The sequence below is a fragment of the Acomys minous genome (assembly GCF_964271855.1).
Source record: "Acomys minous genome assembly, chromosome: 1".
NCBI lineage: Eukaryota > Metazoa > Chordata > Mammalia > Rodentia > Muridae > Acomys > Acomys minous.
Window position 1 is genome coordinate 57184753 of NC_140483.1, and position 14260 is coordinate 57199012.

The following is a 14260-nucleotide window of genomic DNA, read 5'->3' on the forward strand; positions in this document are numbered from 1 at the left end:
ATTCCCTGCCCGGGATCGCCAGACAGCCAGCTCTGTGAAAGGAAAGCAGAGCATGTGGTGGGGTGACAGCGAGAAGCACTGTTGTCCTTGTCCTCAGACAGGCTGTCACCACCACCTTCCCTCCATTCCAGCTTGTCTTCTGGCTTCATTCTGTCCTAGCCATATATCCCTTGGGAGCACATGTCATTGTCCCATTAGGCAAGTCGATGCTCAAGAGGCCCCTAACCAGATAAGCAGCATGGGCTAGGGACAGCAATCAGCCAGTTCTAAGCTGACTTGGGAATTGCCACTTGCTGATCCATTTTCCCATGTCCACAGTATCAGGGACAATGGCGTCACAAGGCCTGTGCCCAGCTAACTCACTTCTCAGGGTGGATTTTGGAAAGCTCTGCAGAAAACGTCTGGGAAAGCTAGTATCTGTTCTGTCTCCAAAGCCAGCTTCCACTGGACCGTCGCCATGCGCCCACCCCTCCTTGAATTCAAGATGCCCTGGAAGGGGGCCAGAGCTTGGGAGTGGGGTACATGAGGACCAAGAGGCATCATGGTGTCCAGAAATGAAGCCAGCGTCCAGCTGGTAGTCAAAAGGAATGTGCTCCAGGACCAGTCCTGCCTGTCTGGAAACTGTTCTCCTCTCTCCCTCGTGCCCTCCTGTGCCAGCCACACTGACTTTCAGTCTTTTTAGAATCACTGTCCTTGGCAGGAAAACCACAACACAGGTGAAGGAGCCGTGGCAGGGAACGCCATGGAATCTGTTTTCAGAGCTTTATGCCTTTCCTCTCAGGCTTTTCATTGCTTTGTCTCCAACTCAGGCAGACCCGGGCAGGTGAAAAGCAGAGTGTCCCTTCATTACCCTGAGGGCCACACCACCTGGACCACGAACCCTTTTAAAAGGCCATACCATACAGCCCTTCCTTTGCTGACAACCCACATGGTGTATGGCCTGCTCATTCCTGCCATGGTCCACTTCTTCTTCATGTCCTTTTCTGTGCTGTTGCGGTGACCCTCTCAGGCCTAGGCAAGCCCTGCAGGCTATTCTTTCTGAGTCTGCACCTCCTCCTCCTCCAAATCGCTTCTGAGGGAAGGCATTAAGACCACCAGGACTCTTCTTCAAAGCATGCTACCTCCTGCTCACCCCCACAGCACTCACTCCGATGAGGCAGCCCACAGTGCCCGTGCATACCTGACCTCTGCACCTGTGTGACATGAGGACACCACGTTGCTTCCTTGTAGAGTCATAAGGAAAGACACTGAAGAGTCCCAGAGACATGTTTTGCCTTTCCTCCACATCTGTTTGAAACAAGGCTTGCATTCCACGCCTAAGGCATGGTCTGTAGGTCTCAGCACCACGTAGGCATTTGTCAGAAATAGTGGATGTGGTCACATGGTAGAGTACTTGCTGGGCATTGGCAAGGCCCTGGGTTCTATCCCCAGCATTGAAAGAAACAACAAAGCACAATCCAGGCTCTACGGCCTGCTGACTGTCTGAGCCAGGGCTTGCATCTTCTCTGGCCGGGAGTGACTCATCTGCCTTGTCAGAGGGTGAGAAGCAGGGACGCACCTGTACATAGCCCATGTATTCAGACGGCCACGTACCAGGATTCTGTCGTTCAGGAACAAGATTTTGTAGCACGTGCTTTTTGTGTAAGAGACAAACAATGCAGTGTGGGAATGAGGTGCTGGACCCTCAGAGCCTCTACATTTTGGGTCTTTGTTCCATAGAAGTGGCTCGAGTCCACTTGTTTCCCAGGACCTCCATGCTGACCCCGTGCGCCAAGGCTCCGCATCCCTAAATTGTGTGAGATGCCATAAGCATCTGAAGAGCCTCTTTCAGGCAGCATTGTCATTTGGGGGCATTTGGACTTGCCCAGTAACACGTCCCTTTGGTCATTGGTCCTGCCCCACACCTGTGTGGCTTTGGTTTCCCCAGTGACACAACACCTTTGCCATGAAGTGTTTGCTGGGTCTATTCTCCAACCTCGCCTGGCTCTTCTGCCAGGCTCTGCATCTGGGAGAAATCCCCACGTCCAGTGCTGTCCCCATGTTGTCTCAGCGTAACCCTGCTTGCCAGGGTAAGAGGACATCTGACAGCTAGCTGGTCAATGGTGCAATAACGCTGTTCTCCTTCTCTCCCCCTCCCCATGCTAACCCACTGGAACTAACAGCAAGCATTCAGAATGAGCGTAAGTTTCTCACGGGCCTCTGTGCCCTTGAGCCTTGGGGAGGTGGGAGAGAGGGAGGAGGGGCGGGGAAGGCTAGCCGAGAAGACTGGGCTTGAAGTCAGTGACCTCTTCACTGCCTGCGGGTGCTTCTCAAGCCTAGAGCCTTACAGTGAGCCCTTCACCCATGGAAGAGAACTTCCCCCAGGAAATGGGAGGGAGCGTAGGTAGATGGTTGGAAGAGTCTATGGATGCCAGCTCCGTAACTTCTGCAAGTCCTTCACCCACTGCAGAACACCAGCTTGCTGGTACACAGGGAAGCCCTCGGGAAGCTCTGAGGGACCGAAGCCTCTTTTGGCTCCTGCCTCGACAGTCTGGCCATCTGTCGAGACTCGTGGCTCAGAACCATCCAGCCCCGAGTCCTACAATCGTAGCTGGTTTTGTTTCTGTATCCTTTCAGCACGCATTTAGCAGGAACTGTCCGTTGTGCCCTGTGCCCTGGGATGTGAGCCTGGGCGAAACAAAGCCTGGCTTCATTTGCTTAGAGGGATACAGGGTCTTCATAGAGGGGTTCCTATGCTCAGACTTTGACATCCGCCCCTATCCTACAACTCTGTTTAAGAAGCTGCATCTTTACAATTGGGAACCACTCATACCTGCTTGCTTGCCCAGGGGCCTCCTGATGCTCTTGACTTTAGCCGCTCTCTGAGCCAAGTTCAGGGCAGGTCCCTGAAGTTCTGAATCTTGCCGCATGTGTCCTGTTGCAGTGACCCAGCCCCCGACTATCACCAAGCAGTCAGTGAAGGACCACATCGTGGACCCCCGTGATAACATCCTGATTGAATGTGAAGCTAAGGGGAACCCTGCCCCCAGGTGAGTCGGGGAGAGCAGGGTCTGAAAAGCCTCCACTGAAATGGCCTACTTGCCCCACCGTGGTCATACTTAAGGCAAGCCACCGAAGAGCCTGGCACAGGGCTAGAGAGATGGCTCGGTGGTTAAAAGTGGGCACTGTACTTGCAGATGACCTGAGTTCAATCCCAAGCATCCCCGTCAGGTGGCTCACAGTCACCTTATCTGGCCTCCCCAGGCACTGGCAGTCACGTGCACATACCGCTCCCCCCCGCCCTCCACATACACATAATTCAAAGTAAAACAGATCTTTTAAAAAACATGTTTAGTTTGTTCATCCAAAAAACATCCATCGACACCTACCAGGTGTGATACAAGGGGGCTGCCTTGTGGGAGGCAGATGTGAAGTGGCCATTGGCTCAGAAACAGCTGTGCATAGATGCCGCAATTACTATGTGGCCGTGAGAAAGATGCCTCAAAGCTCCGAGCCTCCATTTTCTCCTCTGGAAACAAAAAACAAAAAAAAACCCCAAAATTGCCGTTGTGCTTATGAGGTTTTTAACCAGTTTTAGCAAAGTGGGAAATGTACCTCCTAAGGAAACCAGAATTGAAGAAGTAGCTTGTTTCTGTTACAGTAAAACCCTGAAATCGACACTGGTAGATCCCAGGCTGGTTTGGGGCGGGGGTCGGGGGGGTGGGGGGGACTGGGAGGGGCGGGTGTTTGTTTGTTTAAGAAACCACTGGCTATCCTTGAGTTAGGTGGTCACAGAAGAGAACCCACCAGAGAAGCTGGGTACCCACCACCCGTAGCCAGCCTTAGCTAGTAATAGTACTCACGGTATGGGTGCTCCCAGTAACCATGGCCTGGGCCTTTGCATCTTCCCAAGCTTGTCAGGTGGCTCTGCCCAGCCAGGATTGGCTCCATCGGCGTGGAAGTAGGGTGATGGGGTGGAAGTCCACCGTTGAGGGGGGACCAGGAACTGAGCCATTCCAGCCCTTACTCGGGGTTCGCCTGGCCCCTGTCACCCACAGCTTTCACTGGACTCGCAACAGCAGATTCTTCAACATTGCCAAGGACCCACGGGTGTCCATGAGGCGGAGGTCTGGGACTTTGGTGATTGACTTCCGCAGTGGCGGGAGACCTGAGGAATACGAAGGGGAATACCAGTGCTTTGCCCGAAACAAGTTTGGCACTGCGCTTAGCAACCGGATCCGCCTACAGGTGTCCAGTGAGTGCCGGGGGGGGGGGGGGGGGGCAGGGCTTGTGCTGGCTTCCTGGTGGGTGGGAGGCCTGTGTGGGCCTCTCCCACCACAGAAAGATTGCTGGAAAGAAAACTTCCCGACTAGTCGGTCCAGCCTTACCAGCTATTCTGAGCTCCGGAGGAGGGGAGAGGGGAGGGGCAGCTGATGATGAGCATCCACGGTCACAGAGAGCTTCTCCCTCCTTTCAAGGGACACCCTGTATGCCCTCTCTTTTACCTCCCCCCATTTCCCCTTCCCTTGAGCCTGCCCAGCTCAGGCTGCCAGGCTGCACTTCACCCTCTTCTGTTTCTCTCCAGAATCTCCCCTGTGGCCCAAGGAAAACCTGGACCCCGTCGTGGTTCAAGAGGGTGCCCCCTTGACACTACAGTGCAACCCCCCACCTGGCCTCCCGTCTCCCGTCATCTTCTGGATGAGCAGCTGTAAGCGGGGGGGGGGGGGGGGGGGGGGGGGGGGGGGGAAGCTTAGCTTGGCCTCAGAGTGCCCAGCTCTGGTGGGGGAGTGGGGAGTAGGGGTGGGAGTGAAAGTGGGGGGGTGGGCATTGATGGGGTGGGGGCGGGGCTAGGGCGGAGGGTACAGTGGAGGGTTTAAGTGGAGGATATGTGAACTTGGCAGGGTCTAGAATCATCTTAGAGACAAATCCCTGTCTGCAAGGGATTTCTAGGCAGGGTAGTTGAAATGAAGAAACCGACCCTAAATACGGATGGTAACCACTGCAAGGGCTGGAATCTCATATTAAATAAAAAGGAGATAGCGAGCCCAGCAGCAGTCTTTATCTCTGCTCCCTGACTGTGGCTGCTGTGTGACTGGCCACCTCAGGCTTCTACCATCGTGGTGGACTTGCCCTGGATCTTTAAGCAAAAACAAAAACAAAACAAATAAACAACAACAACAACAAAACCCAAAATCAAAACAAAAACAAAACAAATAAACAACAACAAGAAAACCCAAGATCAAAACAAAAACAAAACAAATAAACAACAACAACAACAAAACCCAAAATCAAAAACAATGCAAAAAACTATTCCTTAAGTTGCCTTGGTTCACAGAGATGCCACACGAGGAACTCACATGAGGGCTCGCTCTGAGTGGGGAGACCAACTTGTGAGAAGCAGATGAGGCGTGGCCACACTGGCTCAGAACAGCTGTGTGAAGAGGCTAACATTACTGGGTGTTCCTGAGCAAGTTGCTCCAGAGCTCTGAGAGGGTGGCTTTGTGCACAGCCATTGTTGGTCTCTTCCACGTCACACTTGTCAGCTGTCGGCTGGTTGGTTCAGACCCTCTTCCCTCACCTATTACATCACATTTATCACTGCATTAGGTCCAGTGAACAGATGGAATGGGTCCTCTTCTTCTTTCTTTTCTCACTAACATCTGCTCAGCCCAGAGTCCTGTGACTTTTCACCTGGTATACAGTCTCATTCATAATGGGTCTCCTCCCTAGGCTTCAAGAGAGGAATCAGGTGGCCTCATTCGAAAGCTTTTACTGCCTCCTGTCTTGCTTCGGGACACACCCAGACTCCTTTACCTGGGACAGTCACCTTCACGACCTGGCCCTTTTGCCTTTCAGCCCTTCCCTTTCATCCTACACCTTTCAGCTCCGTGAGAGGCCATGTCCTTTCAGCTTCAGACACACCCCTCCAGCTCCTCAGAACCTTGTGGGTCTGTCCTTGTGCCTGACACAGACTCCAGGTTCTCCTCAGGACCCCCTAGAGACAAGGCTCCCCTCTGCAGTCCTGCCCCTCCTCTCCAATGCACGCTCCTCTCCACGCCACATCATAAGGACTTATTTACCTCCCTTCTCACCTGCTAGCCTGAGGGCTTGTCTTTCTTTTACTAACCCCTGGAACATGTGACCTGGCACATAGTGGACCCTCAGCAGATCTTTGAGGGGTGACTTGAAGAGCTGGGCACCTGTTGTGGACACTTGGCAGCACTGACATGAAGAGGAAGTTGTGGGGACAGGAAGTAGCTCAGGCTGGGGTGTAGGTCAGCAGACCTGACAGCTTAGAGAGCTGATCCTGTGTTAACACCAGTCCCTGAAAAACAGCCATGTTGACATCCTCGGCCACTCCCATGACACCATTCACTCCCAATTCTGCGTTTCGCTGTCTCCGAAACTGGAAGACCTCTTAAAATCAACAGTGTGCATCATCATTTGGCGTATATCTAGCAATTATAATTCAGAATTGCTTTTTTTCTCCTTGAGGGTAAACAAAATAAAAGACCATATTATAATTGATGATGGCTAAGTTTTGTTTAACTGAAACAAGGCCAAGATCAGATGTACCTAGCATACCACCGGGAGTCCTTGTATGTGCTGGTCTCAGCTGGGCACTGAGGGATAAAGATGAAAGCGTATCAGTTGTTGCCTGCACAGTGCACTAGCTCCCTGTGCTAGTGTGAGCACTTGATTGCCGGCTCCAGGAACAGGCAAAGGCTTGTGTTCTCCCTCTGGCCTTGAGGTCAGCCAGGCTGTGGCATGAAAAGGAATTAGAAGTGTGGCCACAGAACCTGGGCAAAGGGCACATGTCCATCTGGGTTTAAATGCACCCCCATAGGTGCTGTTTCTAAACTCTACTTTATTTGGGGTTCCTTAATGCCTCTACCTCTCTTCCAACCTCCCTGCCCCCCAACACACACACACACACCCTAGGTAGGAGAGAAAGAAGGTTATAAGGGGCAGGGGATGCAGAGCTCTTCATGCTTAGTTCTAGCTGGTTAGGGTGATTGGGTTCTTTGGGGAAACAGCAAGCTGAGCTGTCAGGATATCGAGCAGTTCTGCAATAGCAAATGCAGAAGAGTGAACAAGCAGCCTTCTTCCTCCTCCATCTATTTCCTTGAAGCCCCTTCCTCTCTCAGGGCTCCAGTATTTATACTCTCCCAGAGTCTTCAGAATTCCACTAACTCCAGCTGGCAAAGACAGTGCCCCTCTCCGAGCCAGACGAGACAGTGTGGAAAAACTAAGGCGGTCTCATACCCCACATTTGAGATTAAAAACAAAACAAACAAACAAACAAAAAAACCTGTGTGTATAACATAACCAAGTTTTCAAAAGAAACCCAAACTTCCACTGCACGCCCTTGAGTGTGTTCAAGCTTCCACCTCCCCTTAAGGAGTGACACACCCTGAGGCCGAACTTGGAGAAGCTGACTAAATGTTAGCAAGCCCCCATCTGGTCTTCTGTTATCACGGGGTCAGCCTGCTAACCTTCTATTACCCCTCTGCTTCCCCACAGCCATGGAGCCCATCACCCAGGACAAGCGTGTCTCCCAGGGCCATAACGGGGACCTGTACTTCTCCAACGTCATGCTACAAGACATGCAGACCGACTACAGCTGCAACGCACGGTTCCACTTTACCCACACCATTCAGCAGAAGAATCCCTTCACCCTCAAGGTCCTCACCAGTAAGTGCAGGCCCTGCCGGGGGCTGGGGCCACACGAAGCGATCCCTAAGAGCATTGTGGGTACCGGGGGCTGGCCCAGAATCCTCCTCTATGCTGGAAGCCTTGAGTCAGATTTAGTCCTATGCTAGGACAGTTCTTGCACTTTGGTAGGAATCAATCATGTACCAAGGGCCAGCCCTATCTTACCTCGACAGGCCTGGGCTCTCTGGGGCCCTCGACTCTCATGCAAAAGTTCCTGGAGTTTGAGATGACTTTGGGCGACCTTCACACCGGGAATCCTTATTGTGCACCCCGCTCATTTCTTTCCTTTCTAGCCATTGGTTGCCTTTGTTTCCAGAAGAAAGCCAGTGCATAAGATGGTAGGATCAGCAGACACACCAGAACAAATTGTGTTTGGTTCTGTAATGTGTATTTGCTAAGCCACATGAAGATGCCGTGTCTGTAGACCGCAGGCTCATGTTCCACAGTTTATCCTATGATTGTTTTTGGCATCCCCTGACCCATGGCAGTGGTGGTGGCTCTCTACAGAAGCACACAGGGACAAGCCAGGGAGGAGCTTCAGCTACACAATCCTCGGCTTGTTCACCACCTTGTCTACACCGCAGACATGTAACATGTAACATGTAACATGCCTAGAGGAGGACCATACTGGGAGTCTCTAATCTGTCTGATTCGTGCTGTGAATGTCACTATCAGGGCTGTGCGGTGGATGGCGAGGAATGTGAGGATGCCGGGCTAGGGGTACCACGGGTCTATCTCCAGAGGCTCACACTGCCCTGGGGAGCCCCACCGGGGGAAAGCCTGGATTGGCTTGCTCAGTACTCACACAGGCCTCATCAGTCTATACTGGTTATGGGCAGGCGCCCCGTGGCATCCACACAGCCTCACCCCTTTCCTCAGGGATGGAGCACCCTCCCATAGGGAGCAGCTTCCTCCTGTTTGCTTCTCATGGTCTCTTCTTCCTTTTTTCCTTTCCTTTTCTTCTTCTCTTGTTCATTTCCTTCCTCTGTTCTTTCTCCCTCTTCCTTGCTTTCTTCTCTTGCTAGTCTTTCCCTCTGAACACTTTTGCTTCTCCTCGGATCACCTGCCTCCTTGTCTGTAACCTGCCTTTGCCAGTGGGTGTCATCTGCCCTGATGGGTCAGACAGCCCATGGGGATTGCTCAAGCCCCAGCAAGGGGCCCTGCCGGATGCTGCAGAGTCCCTGGCTCTCTGACTCCTGGGAAAGGAAGTTGATTTGCCTGCTGTGCCTCCTCAATAAACTTCAGGTGACTTTCTGCCAGCTGGCTAAATGAAGGAGGACAGTGTGATCTGCCCAGGACCTCTGCGTGACCTCAGCCAGGACAGGGCTGGCAATGAGGAGGAGCCAGTGGGAGGCGCTGTCAAGAGAAGGGCGACCCTTCATGGCCCTCATGTCCACTTAGAAAGGGTGATGCTGGGAGTCAGTCTGCTGCTCTAGGGCATAATGGCATGCTGGTTTGGGGCAGGCATGCTCAGGTCACATGACACAGCGATGGAACTTTCTGGAAGCATTGTTCTCTCTAGAGGATGTAAGAGATGCTTGTTTCTGCTTCACTTCGAGTCGCCTGGCCCATTGGCGACTCCAAATGTCAAGAATCCCTCTTGGTAACCTGAACAGAACGCCGCCAGCCTCCTGGAGCCCTCCCAAGAGCAGTATTGGCTGGAAACAAGTTCTGGGCATCTGAGCCAGCCTAGAATTGGGCACAGTTTCTTAAAATAGCACACTTGGGCTCTGTTGACTTTCCTGTCTAGAAAGGGCACAGGCTTTCTCTGCCTCCTTCAGAACCAGGTTTGGGTGGGAAGCCAAGCTGTCTGCCTGTAGTTTGTCTTTGGGGATAAAATCAGCCTTCTTTAATATTGTTTTTTATTAATTGTATCAAAGGAAAGTGGAGAAAGATAAGCACATATATTAGTGTGTATATGAATATATCAAAATTCCAGGCAACCTAGAAGTTATTCTTAATCTATTTTAGGATGAAGTAAAAGATAACCAGGAGAGTCAGCTGACAAACACACATGTGTGACTTTTTGTCCATAGTGTGACAGGCACAGAGTCTTCTACAGCAACAGTAAGAGTCGTCCTGGTTAGAGAGGAGGGTATCTGTGGAGGTCAACAGTGGAGTGCCCTCTACAATTCTGCTAGTGTTCAAGTGGCATTCCTCAAGGACAGAGTCTCCCTGAGTACCTTACCCATGCTCCCACAGCTACAGCAAGGTTGGCTGTGCACACTGGTCTCCCCTACCACGAGAAGGCTCTGTACCTGATACCATAAGAGTGAAAGAGATGGGACCCCTTTAAGCTGAGCGTACCACTGTGCTCCCCCAGAGGAGACAAGAACATTCTCTCCCAAGCGCTGCCTCAGTTTCCCCTACCTGGTACCACCTACCCCATCATTCCGTAATGGAGCAACAGTCTCTACCTTCCAGCCTGGAACCATCTAATTTGACTTCTGGTGCAGCTAGGTCTTTGTCAGCCAGCCCCACCATGAGAAGCAGTTCTGATAATGAAAATCTTTCTGTTGCTGGCTGTAAAGCAAATTGGGAGGGGCGGGTGCAATTCAATGCCAGACCCAGAACAGAACCCGCAAACCCTCTTACAGTTGCTTGCGATGGGATTTGTTCTGTCTTTAAACATGCAAATGTTCTAACAAGGCCCCTGGCTATGCCCTGGCTTCTTGGGGCCATCTGCTTGGCTTCCGGTCAGTCAGCTGAACACTCCCTGTCCCATAGGTACTGTCAGAACTTGAACCCTCTAAGGGGATGGGTAGAGAGAAAAAGCTACTTAAGGACAGTGGTGTCTGTATGTGTCCTGTTCTGAAGGACTAGGGGCTCTCTTTAGTCACCTTACAATTGGAGTGGCAGCCACTGATGGTGCTTTTTAAAGAAAGTCTCTGACTCCCATGCTTTCCAGAGAGCTCTGGGTCTCAGGTATAGGACTCATCTGCACATCTTGCTGTCTTGACCCAAACTACCCTCTGGGAACCTCCGTCAATCAATCAGGGTCTCCCAGCAGAGTTCTGGCAGGGGCTACAGAGATGCTCACCTGGTCAGATTAGAAGGCTCTTATTGCTAGGCACTGCAAAGCAATGGCCCTCTCTACTGATGACTGTCTTGCAAGCACGCACGCACGCACGCGCTGATACACACACACCTACCCCTGCAGCCTAGCTGCTGCTAGGGAGGTCTTGCTGTCCTCCACAGGTCTTACTAATGCTTCTTTTTCTCTCTAGCTGGTCTCACGTGGAGTCCTGGGGCGTGGGGGAGAAGCTGGTTCAGAACCAGCTACAAGATGCCACAAGACACTAATTTTTACCTCATTTGTTCAGAACATAGATGGACCCAGCAGAGTTCAAGCCTATTTTCTTTACTTTCCAGATAATCATGTTTCACTATTGCTTTCTTTTGCAGGATTTAACCACTTTGTTTCCTTTTGGGCTGTTTTGTGTTCCTTGTTCTCTACCAAGCGCATCCCCTTTTTCCAACTGCGCCATTTCTTTTGCAAAACCCCACTGGTGCTCTCCTCGGTTGTGATGTGGCTTTGCATTTCTGTTCTGTCCCTCCTCGTGTGCGCCCACGCCTGCTGCGTGCCTCCCTGTTCGCTCACCCTCTTTTGTTTATTGCAGACAACCCCTATAATGACTCGTCCTTAAGAAACCACCCTGACATATACAGTGGTGAGTCCCGGGAGTAACTTCTCCTGTCCTAATCCACTTTGGCTAACTTAACTGATAACCATGACATTAACTCCTGCTGGCAGGGCAGAGCAGACAGCTGGCCAGGCCAGGTACCAAAGGGACACCTCAGGACCTGGAGCAAGGTGGCCAGTCAGAGTTTGAGGCGGCTCACACATGGGAAGTGTTTCCTCCTTGCCCCTCCAATGTGCAAGTCTCAATGTGCTGAATTCTCCCAAGGAAGTTTAAGCAAGTTAGATCTCTCCATGGAAGGCTCAGCAGAGACTTGAGGATCAGTGGCAGATGGGTAGAGAGTGGGCTTCTGCGTCACCGTGTCCAAAATATCTGAGAAACAAGTTGAGGAGATGCGAGATTTATGTGGTCCAGCACCGCAGGGAAGCAGAGGAAGCTCAGCTCGCATCACAGCAGACTAGGAAGCAGAGGGTAAGGCGGGAACCAACTGCCGTTATCTGCTCTCACCAGCTAGACCACATTGATCCCACCCACAGTGAGCGGAGCATCAAGGATGAACCAGGGCAGGGGACCATTTCAGATGGAACTGTTATCAGAGAGTTTTAGAGACTAGGTGATCATCCACAGCAGGGAGGACACAGGAAACCCAGCTCCTATTGGCAGTATAAAGAGCAGAGCCAACTTTTAACTCTTCGCTGTCTGGGTGTGAATTGCCTGCTTTGTAATAGCCTCATCTTTCCTCCTGGGAGTACTGCACCACAGCCAGGTCCCAGGTGACTCCAAAGTTTCCCTAGAGAGCTGGAGGGATGGCACGGCTCAGCAGTTAAGAGCACCGACTGCTCTTGCAGAGGGCCCAGCTTTAATTCCAGCATCCACATGGTGACTTAGACCCATCTGTAACCCAGTTTCAGGAAATCCGACACCCTCTTCAGGCCTCTGCAGGCATACAAGCCGGCAAAAAAATACATATATACGTAAAATAAAAATAAATAAGACTTTAAAAAAGGATATAAGGTTTCCCTGGAAAATAGTATTAGGACTCTGGGTCAGCGTTCTCTCTCTTGGTGAGTATGAATGAAGTTGTCCACTCACGCCCATGACGCCCATGCCTTTTCCCCCTCCCGGCGGCGAGTGCGAATTCAGAGCCCACCAACCACACCTGCAAGTCATGGAACAGTAACAATGAGCTGTGTTTCTAACAAACCACAGCTGGCTACTAGGTCTGATTAATAAAGGAACTGGCTATTTCCACACCTGAGTCTCCCCTCACTGTGGGTCAAGAGTGCCACGTTGTTCCTCGAGCCGCCACTGGCCTCAGCATTTGCTGGCTTTGGCAGAGCAGCTGGTCCCTTCACCAATTAGGCTTCCCTGCTGTGTTCTGGTCCCCAAGGGGATCTTTGGGGGGGGTGGGGGGGGCAGGGCTCCAATAAGTAGGAATGTCTTTCCTGAGGTTGCTAATATAAGCAAAGCTCAGTGTCTGGAGTAGAGGATGGGACGAGAAGTGAGAGCCAGGGCAAAGCAAAGGGTCCAGCCTGGCACCAAGTAGCCAGAGCCGAGCTGAGACTCTGCCAAAGAGACTTACTGCCTGAGGAAGGGGAGCCTTTGTTGGACTCCGGGGATTATTTGTTTTCAGGAGAATGGGGCCAACCGCTGCTGTGTCCAAAGTCCCAGAGCACAGCTGTGCGATATGCCTTTTTTTTTCTAAATTGCACCCCAAATGTCTATTGTGGGAAGTGCTCTGAAATCCAGAACATATCAGAGCCCTTAGAGGTCACCTGGCCTACGTTCTTTGCTTTGTGGAAGGCAGGGAAATGTAAAGTCATTTTTACCCATGGGAGATAGCTGAGTGATTTCAGCCATCTAACCCAGCTTATCTCCAAAAGCCAGTAGTTTTTTTTTAAAGATGAGAATAAGTGAGATTAGTAAGACTCACTCAGGACTATGAAACCAACAGAGCCCCCAAGGAGACTGAAGCCTGGTCCTCCGTCCACACCAAGACAGGGCTGCCAGCCTGAAGCTGCTGCGAAAGACATAAGGTTAAAACATATTTAACAGGGTTGGAGAGATGGCTGAGGTTAAGAGCTCTGTCTGCCCTTCTAGAGGTCCTGAGTTCAATTCCCAGCAACCACATGATGGCTCACCACCATCTATACAGGGACCTGATGTCCTTATCTGGCCTGCAGGTATATATGCAGACACGGCAGTCACATACATAAAATAAGTAAATAAATCTTTTTAAAATAAATTAACAAAAGACAACCAAGCTGATGGCTTTAGAAAGAAAGAAAAAGCAAGGAAGTAAGGGAGTCCTCCCTGAGCGCACAGAGCTGCTAGCCAAGGGACGCTGTCAGTGACAAATGTCCAGTGCATAGCTGTCTTTGGCTCTGAAATATGACATGTCTCTTTTCTAGCAGTAGGGCCACCCTGTTCGTTTGTTTTGTTCTGATGATCCACACAAAGGGTTGACATCCTCTGGACACGGGTCAGAAGCCACCTCCCCTCTGATTGTCACTTGGGTTTCATTCAGGCCAGAAAGCATGTGTTTTATAGTGTTACTTGGAGGTGTATTGCCTTAATTCCAGTCCAGTCTCTAGGACATATTATTACCAGGTGACACTGGGCACGCCACTTACTGCTTTAGAACTTTGACTTCCTCATCCACCAAACAGGCACATTACTAGCCTCAAAGGTGTTAAAAAGGTTAAAAAGGTTAAAAAAGATCATGGCCCATAAGTTGCTGTAAACACTGACAGTGTTAATATATAAGCCATAGTTGGATTTAAAGGGAAAAATTTTGTGTGGGTCTGATTTTATATAGGCCACCTGTTTCTAAATTAAGGGAGATGCAGAGAATTTGAAGACCAGCCCAGGAGAGAAAGGCAGGCACACTTACAGAAGAACTCCACAGAGAAATTAGCAGACAC

At 51.1% G+C, this 14260-nt stretch overlaps 1 protein-coding gene across 19 annotated transcripts in view; it reads left to right on the plus strand.

Annotated features, from left to right (window-relative positions):
• NFASC (neurofascin) overlaps positions 1 to 14260 on the plus strand; it is a 186125-nt gene that overhangs the window by 109295 nt on the left and 62570 nt on the right. For 10 of the 19 annotated variants that reach the window (XR_014780741.1, XM_084790351.1, XM_084790349.1 and 7 more), the window contains exons 4-9: positions 2163 to 2180; positions 2924 to 3029; positions 4038 to 4234; positions 4565 to 4687; positions 7504 to 7674; positions 11316 to 11366. Coding sequence is in view for 18 of the 19 variants with exons in the window: in XM_084790351.1 (XP_084646477.1) it covers positions 2163 to 2180; positions 2924 to 3029; positions 4038 to 4234; positions 4565 to 4687; positions 7504 to 7674; positions 11316 to 11366 (666 nt within the window). In the remaining variant the exon portion in view is untranslated. The remainder of the gene's footprint in view (positions 1 to 2162; positions 2181 to 2923; positions 3030 to 4037; positions 4235 to 4564; positions 4688 to 7503; positions 7675 to 11315; positions 11367 to 14260) is intronic. The other 9 variants (XM_084790359.1, XM_084790362.1, XM_084790357.1 and 6 more) reach the window with 3 other exon arrangements.